At 43.8% G+C, this 27,967-nt stretch overlaps 1 protein-coding gene across 1 annotated transcript in view; it reads left to right on the top strand.

Moving 5' to 3' along the window:
* The first annotated feature begins 22,995 nt into the window (after positions 1–22,995).
* GPR149 (G protein-coupled receptor 149) overlaps positions 22,996–27,967 on the top strand; it is a 36,615-nt gene continuing 31,643 nt past the window's right edge. Inside the window, exons 1-2 of the mRNA XM_074962941.1 lie at positions 22,996–24,371; positions 25,418–25,610. Of these exons, the coding sequence (XP_074819042.1) occupies positions 23,406–24,371; positions 25,418–25,610 (1,159 nt within the window). The 5' untranslated portion in view covers positions 22,996–23,405. The remainder of the gene's footprint in view (positions 24,372–25,417; positions 25,611–27,967) is intronic.

Raw genomic sequence — 27,967 nt, forward strand, 5'->3', positions numbered from 1 at the left:
CCAACCTTCTGTCTTGTCTGAGATCTCAAAATCTACTATAATTGAACAAAGTATTACAGTTGCCCTGTGTTTATTCAGATTTATCACTTGTATTTGTATCATTTCATAAAACTGCTCTACTCAGTTTATGGGGGATTACTTTTTTCTGATCTGATACGTAATAATTTTCTTATGATTAAACTCTGCATTCAGAACTTTTTATTTTTGAAAGATGTAACTTCATTGGGAGTTACCAGCTGATTCTATTACAGATAGGCTTACAAATTATATGTAACTGACTGTTAAGGAAGTTAGTTATTGGGAAAATGCTTATTGTTAGTTGTGATGCATTTGCTTAAGAAGCTGCATATGTCTCCTGTAACAGTGTGTTGTGTGTGTCCATCTTACTTTACTAGGTTCTTAAATGACATTTACAACTATTATAGCTGAGTGCCTGAATCTCTTTGACTGAAATAATTTCTTAAGTGAAGAGTTACTGCCTACAGGTTATGCAAGTAAACAAATACATGGAATTGTACCAAAACATCGTAGGAGGTATGCTGCTTTTATTAAAAAGTACAAAGCCATCATATTTTTCTATATTTATACTGAATTTCTGACTGGTTTTCTCTTTGTTTTAGAAAACCTACATTGTTTTGTTAATTTCCATTCTGTGCTAGTAAGTAGTACACATTTTATGTTAATTCTCCAATTGTTTTATTTTGGAAAGGGTTACTTTCAATGTATATCCAATATTTCCTGTTCTTTGTCCTTTATTACGTTTCTTGTCCAAGCTATAGACCAATCTAATTTGAATCAAGGGTACTGAGTGGGTGTATGTTGATGTAAAATTATCCTTTGTATTGTTGACATTGTTGTTCTTGATGGAAACAGATTTCTTTCTCTTCTATGTATTTGGAAGAATATACAAGAAACTCAAGGTATAAGAGCATTCTAGGAAAATCAAGTTTTATCTATGTGACAATGAAGGCCAAGATTTTAAATAGTGGATGCCTAAAGTGAGTTTCCTGGATACATATTTAGGAACCAAAACAAGTGGCTTGATTTTTAAAAGTGCTGGGTATCCAACTGCTACCACTGAAATCAACACTGCTAATAAACTTGTTAATTAGAATATTCACAGGAGGTGAATACAATCGCTATTAAACTAGCAAAGGGAATTCCATTTTTTATTTGAGCAAATGTTTATGGAGATGTTTTTTATGTTAGTTGCCCAGCTCTAGTTGATGCTACTCACTTACACCATATATTATTATTACTATTTAGTATTACTATTATTGTATTACCATACCATTTAGGAGCACTAGTCATGGTCCAGAATCCCATTGTGCTAGGGACTGTATAAACAGAACCAAAAATATAGTCCCTAATCATCTCTGTCCTCTTTAAGACATCAGTTCAGCAAAGCACTCAAGGGACGTAAGGATGGGCTTAACTTTAGACATGTGCTTAAGTCCCATTCAAGTTAATTAAGTCCTTTACTGAATAGAGATGGACTGTTGTATCCATGCATCACAGTGCTGCTTTCATTGTATATCATCATCATCATCATCATCATCATCACTCCCAAAGCCACATTGGTCATTGGGGCACCATCATTGATGAGCAATCAACCAATTGTCTCCACCCCTGACGATTCTGTGTCAGTGCTTGAGTCTCTGCGAAGTCCATTCCTGTCCACTCTTTTATGTTGTCAATCTATCTCTTCTTCTGTCTACCTCCTCTTCTCTTAGGGTGACCAGAGAGCAAATGTAAAAAATCGGGACGGAGGTGGGTGGTAATAGGAGCCTATATAAGAAAAAGATCCAAAAATCAGGACTGTCCCTATACAATCAGGACATCTGGTCACCCTATCTTCTCTTCCCCTGTACTGTCCCTTGGAGGATGATCTTGGATAGGCTAGATGATCTTGTTACTTGGCCATGCCGCTTCAGCTTGCACTTCTTCATGGTCATCAGGAGGTCTTCATAGGACCCAGCGCATTGGGTGATGATGTTGCAGACCTCTTCATTAGTGACATGGTTGAAGTAGGAGATGCCAGGATTTTACGGAAGTATCTCATCTCTAGTACCTGTATTTTCCATTCCAGTTCTGCCATAAGGGTCCATGTCTTCCACGCATATAGAAAAATGGAGATGACCAATGCGTGCAGCAGTTTCAGTTTGGATTCCAGGGAGATGTTCTTATTCCTCCAAATTGGCTTTAGCTTTGCCACTGCTGCTGCTGCTTGCACCGTTTTTGCCCGAATTTCTGCCTTGGATCCTTCATCAGTGATGATTGCCCCCAAACACTTGAGCTCTTTCACTGTCTCCAGCTCTTGTCCACTGACAGTGATATGTGAGCTGATCCCATCACGTTTGTCTGTCAGCTTGGTTTTCTCTGCAGTGATTTCCATGCCATATTTTGTGGAGGTTTCATCCAATCGTTTCACAAGGATGATCAATGTCATCAGCGAACGGAAGAGTTGAGATTGTTCACCCCCCCCAATGCTGACTGTGCATATGTGATCTTCCAGGGCATCAGTCATTATGTGCTTCAAGTAGACGTTGAACAGTGTGGGCGAAAGAAGGCAGCCTTGCCGGACTCCCACAGTGGAGTGAAACCACTCTCCTATTGTGCCATTGACGAGAACTGCACTGCTGGCCTTGGCATACAGTTGTTTAATGGTAAGAATAAGCTTATAACCAACATTGTACTTCTTCATGGTTGCCCAGAGAGCTTTGTGCCATACTCTGTCAAATGCCTTCTTGAAGTCAACAAAGACGTGGTAGATGTCCTGCTGGTGTTGTAAGTACTTCTCACATAGATCAAGAAGGATGAAAATCTGTTCTGTGATAGGTTTCAGAGTAACAGCCGTGTTAGTCTGTATTCGCAAAAAGAAAAGCAGCATCACTTGCCCCATAACCTCAGCCGTGCGGAACACAATGCCATCCACAGCCTCAGAAACAACTCTGACATCATAATCAAAAAGGCTGACAAAGGAGGTGCTGTTGTCATCATGAATAGGTCGGAATATGAACAAGAGGCTGCTCGGCAACTCTCCAACACCACTTTCTACAAGCCATTACCGTCTGATCCCACTGAGAGTTACCAAAAGAAACTACAACATTTGCTCAAGAAACTCCCTGGAAAAGCACAAGATCAAATCCGCACAGACACACCCCTGGAACCCTGACCTGGGATATTCTATCTACTACCCAAGATCCATAAACCTGGAAATCCTGGGCGCCTTATCATCTCAGGCATTGGCACCCTGACAGCAGGATTGTCTGGCTATGTAGACTCCCTCCTCAGGCCCTACGCTACCAGCACTCCCAGCTACCTTCGAGACACCACTGACTTCCTGAGGAAACTACAATCCATCCGTGATCTTCCTGATAACACCATCCTGGCCTCTATGGATGTAGAAGCCCTCTACACCAACATTCCACACAAAGATGGACTACAAGCCGTCAAGAACACTATCCCCGATAATGTCACGGCTAACCTGGTGGCTGAACTTTGTGACTTTGTCCTTACCCATAACTATTTCATATTTGGGGACAATGTATACCTTCAAATCAGCGGCACTGCTATGGGTACCCGCATGGCCCCACAGTATGCCAACATTTTTATGGCTGACTTAGAACAATGCTTCCTCAGCTCTCGTCCCCTAATGCCCCTACTCTACTTGCGCTATATTGATGACATCTTCATCATCTGGACCCATGGAAAAGAAGCCCTTGAGGAATTCCACCATGATTTCAACAATTTCCATCCCACCATCAACCTCAGCCTGGTCCAGTCCACACAAGAGATCCACTTCCTGGACACTACAGTGCTAATAAACAATGGTCACATAAACACCACCCTATACCGGAAACCTACTGACTGCTATTCCTACCTACATGCCTCCAGCTTTCACCGTGACCACACCACACGATCCATTGTCTACAGCCAAGCTCTGCGATACAACCGCATTTGCTCCAACGCCTCAGACAGAGACAAACACCTACAAGATCTCTATCAAGCATTCTTACAACTACAATACCCACCTGCGGAAGTGAAGAAACAGATTGATAGAGCCAGAAGAGTTCCCAGAAGTCACCTACTACAGGACAGGCCTAACAAAGAAAATAACAGAACGCCACTAGCCGTCACCTTCAGCCCCCAACTAAAACCCCTCCAACGCATTATTAAGGATCTGCAACCTATCCTGAAGGATGACCCAACACTCTCACAAATCTTGGGAGACAGGCCAGTCCTCTCTTACAGACAGCCGCCCAACCTGAAGGAAATACTCACCAGCAACCACATACCACACAACAGAACCACTAACCCAGGAACCTATCCTTGCAACAAAGCCCGTTGCCAACTGTGCCCACATATCTATTTAGGGGACACCATCACAGGGCCTAATAACATCAGCCACACTATCAGAGGCTCGTTCACCTGCACATCCACCAATGTGATATATGCCATCATGTGCCAGCAATGCCCCTCTGCCATGTACATTGGTCAAACTGGACAGTCTCTACGTAAAAGAATAAATGGACACAAATCAGATGTCAAGAATTATAACATTCATAAACCAGTCGGAGAACACTTCAATCTCTCTGGTCATGCGATTACAGACATGAAAGTTGCGATATTACAACAAAAAAACTTCAAATCCAGACTCCAGCAAGAGACTGCTGAATTGGAATTCATTTGCAAATTGGATACAATTAACTTAGGCTTGAATAGAGACTGGGAGTGGCTAAGTCATTATGCAAGGTAACCTATTTCCCCTTGTTTTTTCCTACCCCCCCCCCAGACGTTCTTGTTAAACCCTGGATTTGTGCTGGAAATGGCCCACCTCGATTATCATACACATTGTAAGGAGAGTGGTCACTTTAGATAAGCTATTACCAACAGGAGAGTGGGTTTGTCTGTGTGGGCGGGGGGGTTGGGGGAGAGAGAGAACCTGGATTTGTGCTGGAAATGGCCCAACTTGATTATCATACACATTCTAAGGAGAGTGATCACTTTAGATAAGCTATTACCAGCAGGAGCATGGGGTGGGGGTAGGTATTTTTTCATGCTTTGTGTGTATAAAAAGATCTTCTACACTTTCCACAGTATGCATCCGATGAAGTGAGCTGTAGCTCATGAAAGCTTATGCTCAAATAAATTGGTTAGTCTCTAAGGTGCCACAAGTACTCCTTTTCTGTTTGTTCTGTGATACTTCTTTCAGCATGAAAGCCAGCCTGTTCTTCAGCAGTGATATTCTCTGCTTGTGGTTTCAATCTGTTCAATATGACTTTCAACATCACTTTGCTGGGATGGCTAATTAAGCTTATGGTCCAGTAATTTTGACACAATTGCAGGTTGCCTTTCTTTGGCAGAGTGATGATTAGTGATTGTGTCCACATGGAGGGCCACTCACCGGTCTGCCAGATCTTGTTGCAGATCTTGGTGAGTACATCTATTGCTATTTCTACTCTGAACGTCATCAATTCGGCTGGGAAGTTGTCAATACCTATAGCCTTTCTGTTCTTGAGTGATTTCACAGCTGTCTCCACTTCTTCATGTAGTATTGGAAAGTCATCCTTCTCTGTTGAATCTGTGCTGTCTAAAACACTAGGATCTCCATTTGTCTGGTGGTTGTATAGATCAGCGCAGTATTTTGTCCACCTATTGATGATGTCCTTTCTTCTGTAAGACGGTTCCCTTCTTTGTCTTGAATTGTGTTAACTTTGGTCCATCTTTCCTTCATCAGATCTTTTACAACCTGGAAGGATCATTTGCTATTTCTATTATTGATACACTCTTCAATTGTAGAGCATTGTTTTTCAGTCCATATCTCCTTGTCCACCTTCATTCCTTTCTTGATCTTTCTGCCAGTCGCTCTGTATTTATCAGCTTCCTCAGTGCTGTTCTTTTCTCTCTTAAGTTCTCTTCTAATGTCACACATTTGTAGTATTGCATTTGTGAACCATGGTTTTGTCATCTTACGATGTTTCCCAAGGATTTCCATTGCTGCCTCATTCACTACAGCATTGCAATTATTGGTCATTGGTTCTAAATCTTCCTCTAGAGCAAGCAGCAGGGCAAATTTTCGGCCTATCATTGCTTGGAATGACTCTGCAATGTATCGGTCTCTGAATCTTTCTAAGTCAAACTTGGTTCTGGTGAACTTTGGCCTGATTATTTTCCTTAGCCGCAGCCAAAAATTTAGCATCACAAGGTTGTGATCACTTCCAATATCAGCACTGGGGAAGCTCCTTGTTTTAGCTCTGTTAATCCCAGAATGAAATCAGTTTTGCACCATGATGTAGTTGATCTGGCTGTGATGTAGACCAGTGGTTCCCAAACTTATTCCGCTGCTTGTGCAGGGAAAGTCCCTGGCGGGCCGGGCCGGTTTGTTTATGTGCTGCGTCCGCAGGTTCGGCTGATCGCGGCTCCCACTGGCCGTGGTTCACTGCTCCAGGCCAATGGGAGCTGTTGGAAGCGGCGGCCAGTACGTCCCTCGGCCCACGCCGCTTCCAGCAGCTCCCATTGGCCTGGAGCAGCGAACCGCGGCCACTGGGAGCCATGATCCACTGAACCTGCGGACGCAGCAGGTAAACAAAACGGCCTGGTCCACCAGGGGCTTTTTCTGCACAAGCGGAGGAACAAGTTTGGGAACCGCTGATGCAGACCATTACATGCGTGCCATGTTGATCGTCTGGATGCTTTATGTGCTCCTAATGTGTCTGCAAGAACCAGATTGTTATAGCTGGCAAACTCCAAAAGTCTCAATCCTCTCTCATTGGTTACCACATTACAGAAAGGGCCACAATAATCTCGCCAATCTGCCTGTGCATCAGTACCCACTTTAGCATTCCAATCTCATTCCAGTCATTGTATATACTGAGATGAAACAGCTGCCTTTCTCATCCTGATCTGTATCAGCATACTGTGTTTATTTTAAAAAATGAAATAAAAAGCCACAAATAATCCAGAGTAGATAGTATTACATAAAAAATAAACTACATTAAAAGAATGTTATTTAGATTGCAAAGTCAAGCACCTGTAAATTAGGAAATATCAGATTTATGGTTTCTTATGCAACCTTAATTCTGCCCTTTTTTGTGTCCAAGCTGTGCCCTGAATGAGGCAAGAGTCCTGTGGAAAGAATAATATGTGATCATGTAATTAGAGACTGTATCATAATACATACACACAAAGGGACATAATTAAGGTTGCACAGCCAACCATAAACCTCACATTTCCTAACTTTTGAGTGCTTAACTTTGCCACCTAAATGTTTAATTTTTTAACATAATTTTCTAGGATTCTTAATAAAGGAAAAGGGTGTAAAAATGTTGCTCTTTGCACGTGTAACAGTGCGCTCAAGTGTAACTGTGTGTATTAGCAGCAGGAGTGGGACCCTGAGCCTGCAGCCCAGCTTGTTACCACTTCAGCTACAGAACTAATACCATTAAGTGGTAGTAGAAAAAGGTGTTTCCCGGATAGGGAATGGACCACTAGGGATTGGTTGGGGTAGGGAGACCTGATCCCAGCCGCAGCCAGCCTCCTCGCTCTCTCCCTGTTCCCTGGGAATTGGGGATCTGCAGCTGGATGTGGTGCCCCAAGGGGTGAAGGGGATTTATGGTGGAGAGCTCAGCCTGACTGTCTCCCTTGCACCCAGCAGGAGATGTAGAGGTTGTGGAGAGGGGTGTTCTGCCCAATGTGATGCCCCCAAAGTAAGGCATGGGCCACTGGAACTATATGCTGGGTCCAGGATTGTTGGGGAGCTCAGCCTGGCTGTCTTCTCCCATCCCACCCCTACAGCTGCTTGGCAGCTCCCCGGCGTTCCCAATACAGTGTGTTACTGCTGATGCTTTGGGGTAGCATCAGCTCAGCTTTAGAACGTTCACGTTCAGCTATTATTTTGGCAGGCTGAGGAATGAAAGAGAGAGGGTGGTTTTAACGGTTTATATCCCTGAAAAAGCTGGACGGAATGTCAGGGGGCAAAGAAAAGACACTTATGTAATCTGAGGATATTCCCTCTGCTGAATAGCAAAGACCTGTTGCAAATAAAGGATAATGTGAGAGCTTCTCAAAGAAAAGGTTTGAAGACTCTTTTATAATGGAAAGCATTAGGCATTCTAAATATTGGGGTGGCCACCAGCTGCCTCATCTCAAATGTTTGTTTTGCACCCAACCATAACTGTAAAATGCAGCCTCGCATTCATTTCAGTCTGAATACAACAGAAGGGCCTGACTTCTGCCTAGTGCAGAAAAAGACTCGAGTAATAAGGGCCTGATCCTGAGAGATGCTAAGGACCATGAGTTCCCACTGAAGTCAGTGGAACTCAGGATGCTCTGTGCTTTGATGGGTGTACTCAATCCCTTGAAGGAGGATGTTTGCAAATATTATAAAGAAAATGTATTGAAAACCTTGAGGAAGGGAGAGCCACTTAGAAAAATGTACAACTGAAAGGTACCAGACTGTGAAAAGAGAGTTTTCTCTCTCTCTCTCTCTCTCTCTCTCTCTCTCTTTCTCTCTCTCATGCACATGCCACCTAGTGAGGGATAATAGAAAAGCACACCTGGCTTTTTGCCAGTTTTCAGTGCCACTTCCTTCCAGTGCTTCAGACTCCATGAATACACTTTCCTTTTGACAAAATACCTACTTTCAATTAAATCTTTAGACTCTTCTGTTGTTCTTTTGTCTTTTTATTCTGGAAGAGGAAAAATTTCACTTATTCTCAGCTACTCTTTTGCTGCTTTCTCATCCTTTCTAGTTCCAGCCTAGCCATGGTTTACATCAGCAGAGTTAATAGATCCTTTTCCTGTCAATCAAAATTAATTAGTAGCCCTTTCCTTATAAAATATGTTCCATGGACCCTGAAAAATACGCTTCTAAGACATACACAAAGGTTCTTTCAGGAAGGTGTTGAGGGATTCTCTTATGTTAGGATGCACCATTTTTAGGGATCTAGAACACAGCTATAAAGATAACCAGTTGGCATACACTTTTTCAGCCCAAAATAATGTTAACACCCTTTCAAATTAACTTAGGCTAAGGAGGCAAAAATAGAGCTTAAAGAAATTCATTGGGTTTTCTTTTAACTTTAGATTTACAGAATCTGTAAAATAAAATCAACCTAACTTTCCATGTCTCCTATTTTATTTTCTGGGTTTATTTTGTTTGTTTCCATTTTTACCTTTTGTTGTTGGCTCTCTTTAATTTCATTTAAAACTAAAACTGAGCTTATCAGAGTTAGTAAATTTCAGGAGAAATCTCCACACACAATTTTGATTGGCCCCCCCTTTTTTTCAACTACTTCTACTAAGGATTGATTATTTTAAACAGTACAAATTGAGTTTAGTTTTAAAAATATCAGTGAATCTGGCTAGTGTTGTGTGCAGAATCAGAGGGGCTAAAAGTGCTCACTGGGTGAACTCTCCAATAGATAGTCACAGCAAAGCCAAGAGTCATTTATGCAAGTTGTCCCAAAGAAGTGCCAATACAATATTATGCCCCGACCCCTGGTCAGGCCCTGATGCTCTTTCTTTTCCTGAGAAAGATTGTCTATAATTAGGAGTCAGAGTGGTGGAGCCATGGTGCTAGGGATTTCACCACCGAGTCCTTGCCCCTGGAACTCCCACTTAGAATTAATCTGTGCTGGCCTGTTCCACAGGCTGGGAGGGGACGATGGTATGGAAAGCCTCTGTTCCTCCATCCCAATTTGTCCCCTCCATGTCCACTGAGCCCATATCCAGAGGGATTTCCATATGTTTGCAGGGAAGAGACAAATTGCTGCAGAGCTGGCATTCGTCTTCTCCTCTCATAGAATCATAGAATAACAGAGTTGGAAGGGACCTCTGGAGGTCATCTAGTCCATCCCCCTGCCCAGAGCAGGACCAATCCCAACTAAATCATCCCAGCCAGGGCTTTGTCAAGCCTGACCTTAAAAACTTCTAAGGAAGGGGTTCCACCACCTCCCTGGGTAACGCATTCCAGTGTTTCACCACCCACCTAGTGAAAAAGTTTTTCCTAATATCCAACCTAAATCTCCCCCACTGCAACTTGAGACCATTACTCCTTGTCCTGTCATCTGCTATCACTGAGAATAGTCTAGATCCATCCTCTTTGGATCCACCTTTCAGGTAGTTAAAAGCAGCTATCAAATCCCCCCTCATTCTTCTCTTCCGTAGACTAAACAATCCCAGTTCCCTCAGCCTCTCCTCATAAGTCATGTGTTCCAGACCCCTAATTATTTTTGTTGCCCTTCGCTGGACTCTCTCCAATTTCTCCACATCCTTCTTGTAGTGTGGGGCCCAAAACTGGACACAGTACTCCAGATGAGGCCTCACCAATGTCGAATAGACGGGAATGATCACGTCCCTCGATCTGCTGGCAATGCCCCTACTTATACACCCCAAAATGTCATTAGCCTTCTTGGCAACAAGGGCACACTGTTGACTCATATCCAGCTTCTCGTCCACTGTCACCCCTACGTCCTTCTCTGCAGAACTGCTGCCTAGCCATTCGGTCCCTAGTCTGTAGCGGTGCATGGGATTCTTCCGTCCTAAGTGCAGGACTCTGCACTTGTCCTTGTTGAACCTCATCAGATTTCTTTTGGCCCAATCCTCCAAATTGTCTAGGTCCCTCTGTATCCTATCCCTACCCTCCAGCGTATCTACCACTCCTCCCAGTTTAGTGTCATCCGCAAACTTGCTGAGGGTGCAATCCACACATCCTCCAGATCATTAATGAAGATATTGAACAAAACCGGCCCCAGGACCAACCCTTGGGGCACTCCGCTAGATACCGGCTGCCAACTAGACATGGAGCCATTGATCACTACCTGTTGAGCCCGACAAATCTAGCCAACTTTCTACCCACCTTGTAGTGCATCCATCCAGCCCATACTTCTTTAACTTGCTGACAAGAATACTGTGGGAGACCGTGTCAAAAGCTTTGCTAAAGTCGAGGAATAAAACGTCCACTGCTTTCCCTTCATCCACAGAACCAGTTATCTCATCAAAGAAGGCAATTAGATTAGTCAGGTATGACTTTCCCTTGGTGAATCCATGCTGACTGTTCCTGATCACTTTCCTCTCCTCTAAGTGCTTCAGAATTGATTCCTTGAGGACATGCTCCATGATTTTTCCGGGGACTGAGGTGAGGCTGACAGGCCTGTAGTTCCCAGGATCCTCCTTCTTCCCTTTTTTAAAGATTGGCACTACATTAGCCTTTTTCCAGTCTTCCGGGACTTCCCCCGATCGCCATGAGTTTTCAAAGATAATGGCCAATGGCTCTGCAATCACATCCGCCAATTCCTTTAGCACTCGGATGCAACGCATCTGGCCCCATGGACTTGTGCACGTCCAGTTTTTCTAAATAGCCCCGAACCACTTCTTCCTTCACAGAGGGCTGGCCACCTCCTCCCCATGCTGTGCTGCCCAGTGCAGTAGTCTGGGAGCTGACCTTGTTTGTGAAGACAGAGGCAAAAAAAGCATTGAGTACATTAGCTTTTTCCACATCCTCTGTCACTAGGTTGCCTCCCTCATTCAGTAAGGGGCCCACACTTTCCTTGGCTTTCTTCTTATTGCCAACATACCTGAAGAAACCCTTCTTGTTACTCTTAACATCCCTCACTAGCTGCAACTCCAGGTGTGATTTAGCCTTCCTGATTTCATTCCTACATGCCCGAGCAATATTTATATACTCATCCCTGGTCATTTGTCTAATCTTCCACTTCTTGTAAGCCTCTTTTTTGTGTTTAAAATCAGCAAGGATTTCACTGTTAAGCCAAGCTGGTCGCCTGCCATATTTACTATTCTTTCTACACATCGGGATGGTTTGTCACTGTAACCTCAATAAGGATTCTTTAAAATACAGCCAGCTCTCCTGGACTCCTTTCCCCCTCATGTTATTCTCCCAGGGGATCTTGCCCATCAGTTCCCTGAGGGAGTCAAAGTCTGCTTTTCTGAAGTCCAGGGTCCGTATTCTGCTGCTTTCCTTTCTTCCTTGTGTCAGGATCCTGAACTCGACCATCTCATGGTCACTGCCTCCCAGGTTCCCATCCACTTTTGCTTCCCCTCCTTGAATCTTGGACCAGATCTGCAGATTTGTGCTACTCTCTGCTCACATGTAGGTGAAATTTTGGCCTTGAACACCAAGGCAATTCACCACTTTTATGAATAGTCTATTGAGTGATCTTTTATACAAGTAGAAGAGGCAGGACCTCATTTTTTAGCGTCTTATCCTAGATGCCAATTGCAACAAGCCTCATGACATACACTTTATCCACCATGAAAGGTCAAATCTCTTCTGATGGGATTTAATTTTATGGTCTCTGGAAAAGTAGGTATTCCAAACATGGTACTTAGACCACAAAGTACCCCTCCCCAGGCTTTGCTGCAAATATATTTATAGTGAATACCAATTTTCCCTCAGGAAATAGGTCATACCTAGAGGGGGGATACTGTAAAATGGGGGTGACTTTATATGAGACTGACATGAGAGTGAAGAGCTCACCTATCATAGCAAAGATATGCACATTCCAAATGCTCTGTACACAGAATTTGGTTTCGAGAGTTTTACATCTTTCAAAGTGTCCCTTGATTTTAAATCCACTCTTTGTAGCTGTAGTAAATCCCAGTGTTTAATTCCCATCTGTACTGATTCAGCCTTCCTTGATAATTAACATGAGAAAAGAATGTGAGGGGAAGAAAGTAAAAGAGAAATGAAATGCCAAAGAATGGGTGGCAGAGGACATAGCAGGGCTATATGACAGTCAGTGAAATGAGCAAAGGGAGTTATATACATAGTTATTTTTAATTTTATTACTAGCAAAGACGGTGCTGCCTTAAAGTTGGTTTTCCTGCTGTTTTCAGACGAGGTCACAGCTAGGTCATTCCAAAGCAGATGACTTTTTCTGTTTTGTTTCCTCACAAAAGAAGTGATTGTTCCTTTCAAACTGTTTGGGTCATTCAGTTACCCTCTCACTGCTGCATTCCACTTCATTTTCTATGCTCTGTCAGAATGCAGCACGGTACCTGTGAAGTGCTGATGTCCAGACAAGCCTCCTAAATTGCTCAGCAACTGACGTGATTTTTGTCCAGTACACTGCGTATGTTCAGCAGTACCTAAATTAGGGACATTTTTAAAAGTCTAATACTCTACCTACTTTATATCATTATTGGTACTAGCAAAGCACCTTGGAATCCTAGAGGACCCTATTGTGCTAGGTACTGAACAAACACAGGGTAAAAATGGTCCCTGCTCCAAGGATCTTACAATGTAATTATAAGACAGGAAACAAAGATGGATGCAAACAGACAAAGGAGGTCAAGGAAACAATGAGACAACCCCATAGACCAAAAGAGCTCTGCCCTGTGGTTAGATCTGAACTTACTAATAGAGCTGTATGAAATGTGTGCAGCAAAATTAAAAACATTCATAAGATGCTACTCCTTGAGTTGGAGGGGTATTTTTATTTTTATTTTTGAAAGAGTAGGTACTGAGGCCAGGAGGGCCAGCAGAAAGCATTTGGGCTCTGTTTCTTCGAAGCAGAGGTTTTAGTCAGATTGCTCTCTGGGAAGTATAAGAATACATTTTTTGAAAAGGGTCCAGGCTCTGATCCAAGTAATACCAGTGTAGATGGGAGTGAAGCCCATGCAGTTAATTTGATTTACACTGCTATTATGGACATCTGAATAAAGCTCCTTGTCTCAGTGTAGTTTTCCCAATGTTTCCCTTCCAGTGCACCAAATTTCTAATTTATTAAACCTTAGCCTGGAGAACCAAGAAATGGGGGTTAAGGCAGAGGTGTAGGCTGTCCACAGAGGCGATATTGATAACGTAAAATTTTGAGAGCAGGATTTCTTCCATGTGTCAATTCTTGAGAAGTAGATGAGTATACTGCATCCCCCAGGAGCAGTAACAAGAGAGAGGATCAGAAAGGTACTGAGAAGGAGTTAATGACCATGAGGTGGTTATAATGGGGAGGTGGATACAACATTGAAGGACACAGTTTAGGAATGTAACCAATATAACGGAGGGGAACACATTTCATCCGAGTGTGATGTGTCAGGGCAAAGGCCCCAGCTACCGGGAAGACGAGCATTTGCTGTAGCAGCACCATGTGTGCAAGACTGCTACTGCCACAGCTTTGACTCCTGTTATCTCCGTATCATCCCTGTGTGGCGCCCAAAGAGCAGCAGCAAGGGAGGAATGCATGTGATAGTGTGCGTGCAGTGCCCAGGGTAGAATGAGAGAATGAGAAGAAGGGCTGGTTGCTTCTCCATAGTTACAGCTGCAACCAACTTGCATGAGGAACAGTCGCTGTGAGGAGGTGTGTGGAGGCCTGGCCTCTCCAAAGTTTGCCAGTGCCTCCCTTGTCAGCCCTCTGAGCTAGTAGGTGTTCAGCAGAAATGGTGTTGTGAGCTTCCCAGAAGCATTGCCCTGACTGCTCAGCCATTCCACGCTGGCAGCCTCTAGAACAGAGGTGCGCAAACTACGGCCCGTGGGACCGTCCTGCCTGACCCCTGAGCTCCTGGCCCGGGAGGCTCACCCCCCCATGGTCCGTCTCCCCCACCGCGCAGCCTCAGCTCACTGTGCCGCCGGTGCCATGCTCTGGGCGGGGGGGCTGCGAGTTCCTGGGGCAGCGCAGCTGCAGAGCCCGGCCTGACCCGGTGCTCTGTGCTGCGCGGCTGCCTGTCCTGGTGCAGCCGCGCCGCCAGCCACTGGTGCTCCAGGCAGCACGGTAAGGGGGCAGGGAGCAGGGGGGGTTGGATAGAGGGCAGGGGAGTTCAGGGTGGTGGTTAGGGGCCGGGAGTGTGGATAGGGGTCGGGGCGGTCAGAGGGTGGGGAAAAGGGGGATTGAATGGGGGCAGGGGTCCCGGGGCAGGGCAGTCAGGAAGGAGGGGGGGTTGGATGGGACAGTGAGGGGCAGTCAGGGGTAGGTGTTCCAGGGGCAGTCAGGGGACAGGGAGCAGGAGGGGTGGATAGGGTAGGGGTCCCAGGGGGGCAGTCAGGAATGAGAGGATTGGTTGGATGGGGCGGCAGGGGGTAGTTAGGGGTGGGAGGTCCAGGGGTGGTCAGGGAGAAGGTGTGGTTGGATGGGGCAGTTAGGGGCGGGTGGTCCGGGGCGGGTGTCAAGGGACAGAGAGCCAGGGGGGAGGGTGGATGGGGCAGGGGTCTAGGGGCGGGCCATCAGGGGTGAGAAAAAGGGGGGGTCGGATAGGGGGTGGGGGCCGTGCCATGCCTGGCTGTTTAGGGAGGCAAAGCCTCCCCTAACCAGTCCTCCATACAATTTTGGAAACCCGATGCGGCCCTCAGGCCAAAAAGTTTGCCTGCCCCTGCTCTAGAATCTCCTATCCCTCCCTACTGCCCAGAGTTCAGGCTAATCCCCTGCCCTGAGCCACCAGCTCTGCTCTCACCCCTTTCATGTCACTTATTGGAGGACAACTCTCCCTAAACCCAAATGACTTTTTCTCTCCCTACTGCCCACCCAGATTTGATTCCCTCTCTTCTCCTTTCTCAATGGCCACCCCCAGAATCATCCACGTCTCTGCTGCCTCTTCCAGTCATCCCTTCTGTTTATCCTGCTACTGCTGATGTTTCCTGAGGAACAACACTATTGACCTCTGTGCTTACCTAGCCTAAATTGAATCATACCCACCTCACAGCCATCTTGTTTTACGCCAAGTTGACAAAAGTGCTGGCACTTCCTTTACTGGCATTCTCTTTTGCTGACTTGTGAAGGTGCCCGGAAAAGAAAATTCACCTCACAACTGTGGTCAGAACACACAGGTGGGCTATTTGTCAAACCAGTGACATTATGGGCCTTGTTCTGAGCTCAAGTCAGTTGCAAATAGAAGTATCTATCTATGGGTGAGCTTATGACACTTCTTCTCTCAGTGAGTAGACCTTACTCCACAAATGGTCCCATTGACTTCAACAGGACCATATATGAAGTTATCTACTATTCAATGTAAATTAAAGATTCTGGAGTCTAACCCAATGTGAGTAATGGGTTGCTGAATTAAGCTCAATTCTTTAATTTAAATAGTTACTCCTGATCTATACTGTTCTAATTACTCTTGATCAGTAGCCACCCTTTATCTAGCAGCCACCTCTTTCTTATGCAATAATACCATGCAAACTACAGAGGGAAAATAATTAAATTTAAGAGAACCTGCCTTTGTATTAGAAGTCACCCTCAATTTAAATCTTCAGGGTCAAGTAATTGGATTAAATAGAAGCTGCAGCTTCTAAACATTTGATATATTCTATAGGGATGTCTGTTCCCAACAGACCAAGTATGATAGATATTTTTTTAAAGAAAGCTTAAATATGTACATTTTTAAACCTATTAAACCAATAGCTAGGATGGGTAAGAAATTGTCTATCTCATAATAGTTTGCAGAGTAGATTGCAAAGATGTTTATACATAACATGTAACTATAGCCATAGAGAATAAATCACCTCTTAAAGTGAAATGCTTTCAATTTTCATAGCATAATAACCCTATCACTCTTGAGTGACAAAGAGAAACAAAACTGTAAGTCAGTGACAAGACCACTGTCATGACTGAAAAGAAGATGTGTAACTCACCCTAAAAATGATGCATTTTTAATAACTTATTTGTTGACTATGTTTTATAAATGATTGATGAACATTTGATTTTCTTTACAGATGTTCTTGAATTTCTAGATGCTCTGTGCCTGGTAGAAATCCTACGGAGTGTCAAGTGCTGCTGACTCTTTCTTTAAATAGAGGCATTGCTTTGCAATACTGTTTGAAATCAGGCCATAGATGAGATTTCCATGTTTAATATATTGCCTCTCTGAGACCATTTGTTAACGACAAGAGTTTACACTTTTAAAAAAGAGTGTGTATAAATAATGCAGAGAGCATAGCCTCCCTAACCTTGGAGGTCTTGTACGTGCTAAACTAGGCATTATCATTCATATTCTGAGTGAAGATGTAATGCTTTTATATTCCAGGTACGTGTTTATAAATATAAATATGAGTTATTGCACGTTTTATAATTGGATTCAACACAATAAGGCTGAAAGCACTGAAAGACAGATGCATGCTGTGCTATCTGTGTTATTCTTTCTATCTTTCTTTATATTTGTGTAATTCAGTGGTTCAGCAAACATGAGAAAACAATTTTAAACTGGCCTGCTGATATTCTGCAGTCTAGTCATGGGTTCTGCATATATCTGATACTTTATAGGTCTGCACAATACTGCCGTATCTGTTACCAATGAGCACAGAGGACTTGATTCCTGGCACAGGACTGATTTTAATACAGTACTGAGCATCTATAGCTGGAAAGTAGAGTGACCCTTACACCCAAGTCATTATGCTCCAGGGATTTGTGGCCTTTGTGCAAATTATCCTTTTGTTCATTCCAAATCAGCACCTGGTGCTTCCTCCAATAACCGACATCTATCCAACACAGGGCAGCTGCAACATAGGTAACACTTAATAGGCAGATTGGAATTTATAAACTACCAAGTGATATCCCACAAGGTGGCACAGGTATAGGGAAAGTGATAAAGAACCTGCAATTTGGCAGGTTAAGTAATGCATGCCATAAATTAAATAGTAAATGTCTTAAGCAACCTACAGAAACAGCCCTTGCCTGACCATAGTCTGAATCCACAGCACACCCAGGGACGGCTTAGCAGCAGGGGAATTTGCCTTCTTCTTGCTACTGTGTTTTTGAAGCCCAGGAAGATCTTCAGCTCGGACTTCTCTTTGCCATACTGTGGCACAGAATGTCAGCAGTCCCTTCAGACGTGAGTGAGGACTGGTTGTGCCAGTGCACGCATAGTGTGACTTCTCTGTCCAGCTCTGTCTTTCCCATCCAGAAGCTTGTCCTAAGATGGATGCCAAAGAACCACCTCATTGAGCCTGCTTCACATTACTAGGAGCTCCCAAGGGACCTGCACTCTCTGATACACACAGATGCCACTTAAGAGGTTAAGAAAGAGATGTGGGTGGTATGAAGATATATATACTGTTTGTTTAAAACCATAGAAGGAAGCCAGGATGCGGAACAGAAGCTCTACAATGAAGCAGAGAGAGCAAGCGTGCAGTTTTAGGAATAATACTGTTTTTCTTATTCCAACAAAGTTACTTCTTCAGTGTTACAAAAAGGGACTCATTCTGTGAGTCTTTACCATTGTTCCATGACATTGTGTCAGAAGTTGACACATTTTGAACTAGCATCAATAAGGGGAAAAGAAAATGCTAATGTTCATCCTTCCATAAGACTTTCAGTTTTATAAAGCCATGGAGTGACTTGAGTGGAAGAAGTGCTTCACCATATTTCAAAGAAAGCTTACCCCAGAGTGGCGAGGTGCATATCCGCTCATTTAATTTACTGAGTGGTGAGTGAGGCTGAAAATACTTATAAATTGTTTACCTTTGCTGAGGAAGGGGATTAAAAAATACCTTGACATTGTCTTAAAAAGTCTAATGAGCGTTTCATTCCAAACAGGAATGGAAAATACATGAGTGGGAGTGCTTTTACCAAAGGGTCCAGATGGCCGGAGATAGTGTGAAGGCCCTCTTTGAACAAACAAAACCGTGTGACTTTGCATTCAGTCAAGAAGTCCACATATGAGATTGTTTGGTAGGTGAGATTTTAAACAAGGAACTCTGAGAAGCTGAAGTTGACAGCTGAGCTAGCTCTGGAACAGCTATCACAATTACTGTAAATGCACATAGCAGAAGCATGATGCAAGAAGCAGCAAAGAAAAATTTACGAAGAGGAAAAAGAGAAGTGCCATCAAGAAAGCCTCTTAAGAACACTGAGTTCCCTTGGCAGAAATGTGACAAGAGAGAACAGTGCAGATGAAGTCCACCCAGCCAGCGGGAGCATACGCAGAGAATGTAAGTGTAACCCCCGTTTCTTTTTATTATTTCATGGTGGTCAGCCAAAAACACTTACTGCTGTAATTACAGCTGCTGTTTCTACTTGCTCTCAGACAAAGTGGCAGTAAAGAGCCTTGAATGGCTGCAAAGAAGTAGTTGCTATTTCAGCACGCTACAGGGAGTGTGGGAAATTGTTAACCATGCTCAGTAGTTGTTTTGAAGCTGGTGCAGAAGCTTCATTAAGGGCAGGCTTTCCTGCATGTGCACACGTACCCCGAGAGAGAAGCTGGAAGCTCCTGGCCAATCAGTAGTGAGTTATGTCAGGGGTACAAGACCTACAGCCTTGGTGAGCACTGGTCAGATCCAGCCTAGCCCTGCAGGGACAAGCTAGAGTTGCCAGGGATAACCCAGACAGAATCCATGGGTTGGATCTCAATGCAGTTGCCTGTAATTTTAAAGAAGTCAGTGGGATTGAGACTGGGACCACACCATAAAGGAGGATCCCAGACTGGATGCCAAATGTCTTCAGCAGCTGCACTACATCTTTAAACCAAACACCGTGTGTGAGCCTAACAGCTACAGTCATTGTCCATTTGTTTTCTTTCTTATTTGAAGTGTTGTTTGTGCCCAATATTGGGGATGATGAAACAACTGGTTATATAGTACAATCAAATGTTTTATTTAATTGTCAGTGTAATACCCTGGGTGAGCTTACGTTAAAGCAGAAGATCTCCCATTGTCAGAAATCCCTGTATTTATTTAGTGTCTGGGCCCTGTGTTATGTTCTTCATTTTAAAAGAAAATAAATTTCTAGTTAGGGTACCCTGTAACTGCTGTGCTGCAAAAGAGGTGTATTTTTTAGTGTTATTCATAAAAAGGAATTTGAAATTATCAGCTGTGTGCACGCACGTAACTGTCTTGTGATTAAGGCTACGATTTAGTTAGGGGTATTTTTAGTAAAAGTCATGGACAGGTCAGGGGCTGGGACTTTTTTTTTTTTTTATTGCCCCTGACCTGTCCATGACTTTTACTAAAAATACCCCTAACTGTATCCTAGGCACTGAGGGTGGGGGGATGCTCCAGCAGATGCTGCTGCTGCTGGTGGGGCTCAGGGGCCCCGCTGCTCCTCCTCAGGGCAGGGGGAGATGGCACCCTGGGCCCCCACCATGGCTCCAGGGGGTGGGGGGGACACGGAGCCCTGGGGCACCGCTACCACCACTGCTGCTGCTCTGGGCGGGGGGCGGTGCCCTGGAGCCCCGCTGCGGCTGCTGCTCTGGGCAGGGGGGCATCACCCTGGGGCCCTGTCCTGCCACCACTGCTCCTGTCCCACTGCTGCCCCCCCACTGCTGCTCCTGCTGCTGGGCCGGGCGGGCAGGGCCACGCCCTGGAGCCCCGCCACTGCTGCTGCTGTTCCGGGCGGGGAGGGTGACCCAGGGCCCAGTCGCTGCTGCTGGAGGGTGGGGGGACCCAGGGCACCGCTGCTGCTCCCAGACTGCTGCTCCGGGGCAGCCTGGGACCAGCTGCCTTGGGGCCACCTGAGCAGCAGCCAGTGCCCAGCTGCTCAGGCAGCCCCTGGGGTCAGCCACACAGGCCGCTGCAGAAGTCCCGGAGGTCCCGGAAAGTCATGGAATCTGTGACCTCCGTGAAGGACTCACAGCCTTACTCATGATAAAGACTGGTACTGGATTCCTAAGGAGAGAATGAAAGTGAATCCTGTTATAATTTCCACTTTTGGTATTTGCAGGCTTCCTTTAGAAAATCCAGCTGTAGTCTCTTGCAAAAATAGAAATTCATGTTCTATGCAAAGACTTTGTCAGCTAGAGGAGTCCGGTAGCACAGAATTGATAAGTAAATTGACCTACCTGCCCTCTACATAGGTTACAGAAGAATGAAGGCTATTGAGAGTGTGTCAGCTGAAGTAAAAATGACGGCCCATGCAAGGGTGGGTGGTGCCTATTTCTTCTCCTGTCTTGTGACAGTAATCCCAGACAGACTTGGCCTGTTAATCTCAAGGTTTAGAGAACTGTGGTTGACTTAAAGTTGATTCAGGGTAGAGGCAATTGTGATTTGTAAATACACTTTTAAGGAAAGGAGCCCTAGCTTTTAGTTGGAGCAGCCCAGGTAGGACAGATAAATTGCAATCCTGTACTATGACAAAAGCAAGGTGTATGCGGCAGATCTAGCGCCTTGCCTGACATAACTTGAGGGTTGTAGAGTGGGGTGTCTATTAGCCACTTTTTGCAGCTTTCTGATCCTCGGGGTACCAGTTCAGTCCTGAAGAGCAACTCAGGGCATGTCTACACTCCTTATGGTGGCGTGTCAAGTACATTCACTGCACTCACCCCCTAGCATGGGTATAAATAGCAGTGTAGATGGAGAGGCACTACTTAGGCAAGTAAAGCCATGCCAGAACCTTAGAGTATGTCCCCTACATGGCTCTCTATGTGCCCAAGCAGTGCCTACCACCTATTTTTAGCAGTGTAGTGTCCTGCTCTTTACTGCAGTGTATAGCTACATGTAACCTACATGCCGCTATTAGTGTGGGCAAGACCCTAGCGTAGTCTCAAGATTGTTCTGAGTTGTTGTAGCCCTCAAGGGGCTGTTCAGTATCTGGGGAATCACTGGACAGCAGCAATACCCCTTTCTCCCAGCCATGCCCTCCTATGATGAGCAGATCATCAGCTGGCCACTCAAGTCGTTTTCATCTGTTTTGCTCTGCTAGAGCAATACAAAGCCTGTAGAACAGGCCCTTGCTGGCATACATCACAGTGAAATGAATGTGGGGGTGTCAATCACATTTTAGTGCCAGTCTACAGCAGTCTTAGCCTTAAACGATAATACAATTAAACAGAGACTGTCTGTCGTGCTATGGATACACCCAAAGCCAGTATTTGAATAGCAGCACTGTTGCTGATCAGAGTGGAGAGGCAGAGCTCTGCAAAAAGGTTGCATTCCACCTGCCTGCCTCCGCTGGCTCTTTACAATACTGTCAATTTATCAGTTTAATCAGCATCACATTTACTAAATGTAAAATATCTGTACATATCCAAAGGCACATGATCTGCTGGTTTGCCTGTACTTAGTCAAAAGACAGTAGTCATTCAGTACTTGATGCTCTTTGTATTTGAATCTTCTATGGAATAAAAGGTTTCAGAGTAACAGCCGTGTTAGTCTGTATTCGTAAAAAGAAAAAAGAAAAGGAGTACTTGTGGCACCTTAGAGACTAACCAGTTTATTTGAGCATGAGCTTTCGTGAGCTACAGCTCACTTCATCGGATGCATAGCATATTGTGGCACCTTAGAGACTAACCAGTTTATTTGAGCATGATCACTTTAGATAAGCTGTTACGAGCAGGACAGTGGGGTGGGAGGAAGTTTTGTTTCATGGTCTCTGTGTGTATATAATGTCTTCTGCAGTTTCCACAATATGCTATGCATCCGATGAAGTGAGCTGTAGCTCACGAAAGCTCATGCTCAAATAAACTGGTTAGTCTCTAAGGTGCCACAAGTACTCCTTTTCTTTTTTCTTTTTATGGAATAAAAGTTTATGTACCCCCCAAACTGATGCTGATCCATAACAAAGCTAGCACACAACTTGCCAATTTTGTGCTGCTAATTGCTATCTGTCTGTAACAACCTTTTGTCAATGTTGTCAATGTATAAATATATAGTTACACACATACATACAGTTGGAGTAAGAATAAAAAGGGAGAACAGGATACACTGTCAGTTTCATGTTTTATAAAGGGCTTTTGCAGCTTTCCCCCTCTCTGTGCTCAGACTACAGAAAACATAGTAAGAATAAAAGCAGCTCTCCAGCTTGTGATGCACAGCTGTGGAGCAGCCCTGGGCTTTCAGGGATGACATTTATGGCTGACATCAGGTCTGAGTATTTGCATTGGATTTTAGTGTCAGCATTGGAGGTGGGGCTTAGCAAGGACTCTGTTTTGTGTTTCTGATCTAGCTAAGAGGCAGCTCTGCCTGGAAAGATACTAATTTCCCCCCTTTCTGCTATCCTGCTTGGATCTGACTCCTCCCTCCTGCAGCTCTGAACAGCGCAGGCTGAATCAAAGAGCCTCTCATTCTCTACTATGTTTCTCCCTGAACCAGTTGGGCTTGAGCATACCTGACATTCTGCCTTCATTTCAACTGAACTCTTGAGTAAGGCACATTGTCTGCTATCTGTCAAAAGTGAATGGTATTTTATTTCCGCAAGAACCCAATTTAATCATCCTCTTGCACTTGGAAGGATTATAAAGAACCAGCTCAACCCCCAAAGTCTGTTTTAAGGAGGAATTGCTTTTTTGTCAGCATCGTGCGCTCTTTGGTACATGTGTTAATGTTTCCTTTGATTTGATGGAGCCTGCTTTTTGGGTGTGAGTTATCCTGGATGTAGAGGACACACACACCTGAATGTATCCTGATCAATTGTCAAAAAGGAGAGTCTATGAAAACAAAGAAGAAACTTGTGATGTGGAGCAGTTCTGATTCATCTGACGAAAACTTGCGGAGTCGGTGAGAAGGCAAAATAAAATCCCTAACAACCATGTCGGTAACACCTAGTCATTTCCCACTGAATGGGACAAGCCTCTTTACTGAAAATCATGGCATTATGGATATAACCAATGGACAAAGAACTTTGAATATCTTTCTTTTTTGCTTGATGTTTATAATTACGCTCACTACCCTGCTGGGCAGCATTTATTCACTAGTGTCCTTACTGAAAATTCAAAACAAAACCACACTTTCAATGATTGTGACTTCCTTGTCTGTGGATGATTTGATAAGTGTGGTGCCAGTGACTATCTTTATGCTCATGCAGTGGTCAAGCGAGGCGCTCCCCCAGCCTCTGTGTACCACATCAGCGCTGCTTTATTTATTTCAGGGCATTTCTAGCAATCTGAAAGGTACTCTTATAGTTTCTTACAACTTCTACACGATCAACAAAACTGTGATGTGGAGTCAGTGGACCTCCAAACAGCCAGTGAGCATGATATGGGCCATTCTCACTATCTGGACTGTCAGCTTGCTGGTGTGCATTTTGCCTCTCTGTGGTTGGGGCACCTATGTCCCCACCTCTTGGGGTTGCCTCACAGATTGCACCAGTTCCTATGTCCTGTTTTTATTCATTGTCTATTCGCTGTGCTTCTGCCTTCTCACCGTGCTTTCTGTCCCTCTAACTTACCAACTGTTGTGCTCAGATGAGCAACAGCGTCTTTATGTCAATTACCAGGAAATCACCCGAGGCTATTTCACCCCTGGGACGCCCCCAGTCTGTAGCACCGCCCCATCCCTTTCTCTGGAGGACCCCGTGGATAAAACCCTGAAGCATTTCCGAAATGCCTGCCCCAGCTCGGAGATAGTATTCAGGCAAAGCCCAGCTGAGCGCTGTGGGCTGGACTCCCATTGCACAAACAGTGTGCAGAGCAGGAGCTACACTGTGGAGTTTGCTCAGAAACGATTCTCGCTGATTCTTGCGTTGACAAAAGTCATTCTCTGGCTTCCAACAATGGTAAAAAGTCAGACTTCTTTGCATATTTGTAATGATTTATTTACACAGGGAGAGAGTTTGTGTGATATTAATTGAAACAGTCATCCAGCAATTATGAACAGCATAAATCACATCCATAGAAGTCATTTCAACTAGAGCTGTGTTTGTCTGGCTTTCATCAGGATTGATACATTCATACAAAATCAGTGCATTTCAAAAATGAAAAGCCAGAGTCATCATTGTTTTTCCAGTTTTACATCAGTGTAACGCCACTGAACCCTGCACAGAGCTAGGCTAATGGTAGGGGTGAATCAGGTTTTGTGTTTCAAGCAGTCTGGCAGGCATTAGGTTGACTCTCTGAGATCTGTGAGTTTTACTAAGGCAGATTGTTTTTCCTCCATCCTCACAGTTCTGAGTCACGCCCTTTGCCAGTCATCTCTGGGTAAGAAACTGAAGCTTGTCTGAGAAGTGATGAAGAATGTTTGTATCTTTGTAATTATTGAAGCATTACAACATTTTGATGCAATGTATGGAAAGGATAAATATAACAAAGGATACTTACAAGTGAGTCCTTTGCTGGGCATGTGAACATGTTGGGAATTGTTCAGTGTCATCCTTGTCCTATGGATGTGTATGGAGTCAGCCTCTCAGCTCCTTTCCATAAAGAATGAGAATTATCATGCACGTGAAGCCCAATCCTGCCTGGCACCGAGTGCCCTCAAACCCCATTGACTTTGGGAGTGGAGGATGCTCAGCGCCTCACTGGATTGGCTCAGTCATCCCTAAGAATTGCTTGGAATCTGAGCTGCTTCTTTGGCAGACCTCAGGCATCAATATTTATCATTTCATTTGCAGCATAAGGCATTCTGAGAAATAGAGAGAGAGGGAGAGGGACTGTATGAGGACATTTGTCTTCTAGCATCTGTCAAAGTCACAAAGCCTAGCAGGAAATCAATGAAAATCTGTGACCTCTATTTTTGTCACATTAACAATGTGATGTTTTTGTTATTCCTGGAAATACAGTATGTGACTGAAGTGATTTAATTTCTTAATGTTCTGCCTTTCAGATACAGATGGCTGTCCAGCACATAGTTGGTTTTCAAAGCCTTTCCTTTGAGACATTCAGTTTTCTGCTGACTTTACTAGCTGCCACGGTCACCCCTGTGTTTGTTTTGTCAGAACGCTGGATCCACCTGCCCTGTGGCTGCATCATTAACTGCAGGAGGAATGCATATGCCATTTCTTCAGAAGAAAGGAAAAGTAAGTGTGGGAGGTTGAAGGATGGGATATTGGTTTAAGTGATGTTCCATATGGCAACAGACTGTTAGAGTAAATTTTATAGTAGATTGCATAGAAAGTTGTCTGCAACAGTAACAATACTCTGCACTCCTGTAGCATATTTCATCTGAGGATCTGAAAGGTTTTCATGGACATTAATCAAATATGCCTAACAACATACCTATAAGATGGCTAGAGAGCATTATTATGCCATTTTACAGGCAGGGAAATTCAGGCACAGAGAAGTTAAGTGACTTGCCCAAAACCACACAGCGAGTCATTGTCAAACCTTCTAATGGAAACTATGAGTTCAAACTCTGACTCCTCCCCTAGCCTCCTCCCCACCCCTAGAAAAACCCATCTGCCAAAATATGACATGCATTAAGAAAATACATTGACTGTGTTAAACACATTTTAAAAACAGGCAAAAACACCTCTGAATTCTGGGTGACTTCATGCCCCGGAATTACAGGAATTTTGTCAATGAGAGAAAAGGCCCTTCGGATCCTACTGCTCACACATCCATCATGCAGCCACTGAGAGGCCTTCGATGTTGACAGGACCTCAAAGCCACAGCAATGTGTTGCAATTACTTTCACATGTAATAATTATAATAGTTTTCTGTATTAGCCATTCAGCAGTGAGAGCTACTTGCAGATGTAGCGCCTGACTATCTTCTCGCTATAAGGGCCTGATCCATAGAAAATTGAAATCGGTAGAAAAATTCTCATTGACATCAACTGGTTTTGGATTAAACTCTTGTTTCCTGTTTATACCGGTGTAACTCCATTGACTTGAGTGGGTTTACTCCTGATTCTCATGGGAGTAAATGAGAGGAGAACAAGGTTCATGATCTTCAGAAAAGCACCTTTTGGTTCAAGTCATTTGTTCTCTCTGAATTGGATTCTTCTTTCAAATCCAGACCATGAACTTTTAACCACTATCCCAAGGAGAGTGACTGCAGTTTGTCAAGAAAACTATTAGTTCCAGATACAGCTTTGCTCTGAATCTAATCTAATACTTACAGAGGTAAACTTATGATGATGGTAAAAAAACAATTATATAATAATGTAAATAGTAGGGCTGTCAAGCAATTAAAAAAATTAATCATGATTAATCGCACTGTTAATAATAGAATATCATTGATTTAAATATTTTTGAATGTTTTCTATGTTTTCAAATATATTGATTTCAATTACAACACAGAATACAAAGTGTACAGTGCTCACTTTATATTTATTTTTGATTACAAGTATTTGCACTGTAAAAAAACGAAAGAAATAGTATTTTTCAGTTCACCTCATACAAGTACTGTAGTGCAATCTCTTTATCATGAAAGTTGAATTTACAAATGTAGACTTGTGTACAATAAATAACTGCACTCAAAAATAAAACAATGTAAAACATTAGAGCCTACGAGTCCACTCAGTCCTGCTTCTTGTTCAGCCAATCGCTCAGACAAACAAGTTTATTTACATTTGCAGGAGATAATGCTGCCCGCTTCTTGTTTACAATGTCACCTGGAAGTGAGAACAGGCACTCGCTTGGCACTGTTGTAGCCGGCGTCACAAGATATTTACATGCCAGATGCACTAAAGATTCATATGTCCCTTCATGCTTCAGCCACCATTCCAAGGGACATGTGTTCATGCTGATGACGGGTTCTGCTTGATAATAAACCAAAGCAGTGCGCATGTTCATTTTCATTATCTGAATCAGATGCCAACAGCAGAAGGCTGATTTTTTTTTTTTGGTGGTTTGGGTTCTGTAGTTTCTGCATCAGAGTGTTGCTCTTTTAAGACTTCTGAAAACAAGTTCCACACCTCATCCCTCTCAGATTTTGGAAGACACTTCAGATTCTTAAACCTAAATCTCACATTGGTACCTTCTTTGTGTTTTGTCAAATCTGCAGTGAACGTGTTCTTAAAATGAACAACATGTGCTGGGTCATCATCCAAGACTGCTATAACATGAAATATATGGCAGAATGTGGGTAAAACAGAGCTGGGGACATACAGTTCTCCCCCAGGGAGTTCAGTCAGAAATTTAATTAACACATTTTTTTAACAAGCATCATCAGCATGGAAGCATGCCTCTGAAATGGTGGCCAAAGCATGAAGGGGCATACAAATGTTTAGCATATCTGGCACATAAATACTTTGCAATGCCGGCTATAAAAGTACCATGTAAATGCCTGTTCTCACTTTCTGGTGACATTGTAAATAAAAAGAGGGCAGCATTATCGCCTGTAAATGTAAACAAACTTGTTTGTCTTAGCGATTGGCTGAACAAGAAGTAGGACTGAGTGGACTTGTAGGCTCTGAAGTTTTACATTGTTT

This window comes from Natator depressus, chromosome 9, assembly GCF_965152275.1.
Source record: "Natator depressus isolate rNatDep1 chromosome 9, rNatDep2.hap1, whole genome shotgun sequence".
Taxonomy (NCBI): domain Eukaryota; kingdom Metazoa; phylum Chordata; order Testudines; family Cheloniidae; genus Natator; species Natator depressus.